At 19.3% G+C, this 2204-nt stretch overlaps 1 protein-coding gene across 1 annotated transcript; it reads left to right on the top strand.

Moving 5' to 3' along the window:
- Positions 1 to 1575: 1575 nt before the first annotated feature.
- On the top strand, positions 1576 to 2204 carry PRELSG_0012650 (hypothetical protein; the record flags this gene model as incomplete). Its single annotated transcript, XM_028675268.1, has 1 exon — positions 1576 to 2204. A coding segment is annotated over one exon (629 nt), but the record flags the coding sequence as incomplete, so codon positions are not given.

Raw genomic sequence — 2204 nt, 5'->3', positions numbered from 1 at the left:
TCTGGTGTATGGTATGTTTAACTTTTAATTTTACAACATAAATATATAAAATTATTTTTAAAGAATTTTATATTATTTTCAGTTCAGATATATCTGCTTACTTTATATTCTCTTTTTTTTTTTTTTTTCTTTAAATAGATTAATAGTTATTTTTTATAACGCTATCTTATAACTGCTCTAATCGAGTTTATTATTATATACATATTATGAAATTAATTTAAATAAAAAAAATTACATTTAACATATTTTTTCTTATTTAATATATTATAAGTGAAATTATGTAGATAATAAGAGGTATTATTATTAATCTTCTTCTATAATAAAGTGGTTAAATGAACATACTAGTTAAAAAAATGTAGTCATATTACATATAATATGACTATATTTTTTTTTTACATATAAAGATTTCAATAAAAAATTTTAAGTAAAATTTTTGTTTTTTTGTCAAATAGAATTAATCTTTAGAATTAAAAAAATTAAACTTGAAAAACTAAAAAGAAAAAAAAGTATTTTGTTTTTATTAATATTTAATATTTATTTATTTATTTTATAAATGTTATTTAAAAACTATAATTAAAATTTTATTTTATTTTGTTTAGTTAAATAACTTTTATATAAGTGCAAATTTAACGAGGACTTAAATTTTTAATAAAACAAAAATAAATACATAATTTTATTTAATAAATACTCCTAAAATTATAAGTGTTTAGTTATTTAAATTAAAAGCATACATTTATTTTTACATAAAATAAAATAAGTAGAGATACTATACATACTATTTATTAATTTGATTGTTCATTTGTTTAGAAAAGTCTTTGAATAGCCCAATTAATAAATCTACATGTAATTATATGAATTCGTATATTGATTTCGTGTTTTAGTGTACAGTATGCAATTAAAAATAGACAGAAGGAAATAAAATATAGATGAGGACTAAAAATAAGTATTATTTTAATAAAATAGGACTTTTAATTATATTTAAAATAATATTTCTTGTCATGAAATGCACCTTATGCCGAATTATTGGATAGATAATATGTGAACTTGTGTATTTATTTTATACTTTAGTGCATAACATGCAATTAAAAATAAATAGAGAGAAGTATAGGTAAAAACTAAAAATGAATATTATTTTAATAAAATAAAACATTTAAATATATTTAAAATTTTCTTTTTTTTAAAATTATAATATTCATTCTTATTTTTTGTATTAAGATCTATATTTTCTGTTATACTAATAGTCTTTATAAATATTTATAAGAATATCATTATAAAGAAAATTCAAAATTTATATGTATTATTCTTTATTACCAAAATGAATCTTTTAAGAGCCTTTAATTTATTATAAGTCTCTAACTTAGTAGCATTTATATACAATGCTAGTTTGTTATCAAGCTTATTTAAGGATTCATTGCTATTAAATAATTATGAATTAGGACTTAATATGAAGAGGAATTTTGCAGAAATGGGTTCGAAAAGTTAAAAACTCATGTGAAAAGTCATAAAGTAGAAAAATTTTTTAGTAGAGGATTATTCAAAGATTATCTTTCTTTAGAGCATTCATTGCATTTAAAAATGTTAAGAGACCCTGATATTTTAAGTAATATGCAAAATTTCTTTTCGATTATTTATGAACAATTTAGCCAAGGAGGAATAACATTACCATTTTCTAATTTGATTAGTATATATCATAGAATATATGAATGTGATTTTATGCAACGATATTATTCATCAGATGAAAGAATAGAAAATCTTAAACGTATTTTATATATTCAGAAATCCTTTTTTGATGAATTCTCGGATTTATACAATGGAGTCATCAATATACATAATGGAGAAGGTGAAACTACAATAATATTCATCGATGGAATGCTAGATGGAATGAAAGCGAAAATAAGAACTATACTTGATGTAAAATTTAGATTATTTGATGATTTCGATCTAAAATATGAAGAACTTGATAACTTAGAAAATTTGGTGAAACAATCCATTGATAGTGCTATGCGTATTGATAAACTGGATTTACTAAAATCTAAAAAAAAAATAGATACCACAAAAGCTATTTCTATGATAGAAGATTTAGTGTTTGATAAATTGAAGAGATATATATCTACTAATAAATATGATAAAGAAACTATTTGCAATAATAACAGGATTATAATAAAAGAAATTCATAATACTAGTTTAAATATATTGCCTAAAAT

This window comes from Plasmodium relictum (genome assembly GCF_900005765.1).
Source record: "Plasmodium relictum strain SGS1 genome assembly, contig: PRELSG_00_v1_109, whole genome shotgun sequence".
Taxonomy (NCBI): Eukaryota; Apicomplexa; class Aconoidasida; order Haemosporida; family Plasmodiidae; genus Plasmodium; species Plasmodium relictum.
This window is presented reverse-complemented; position numbering and strand designations above follow the sequence as displayed.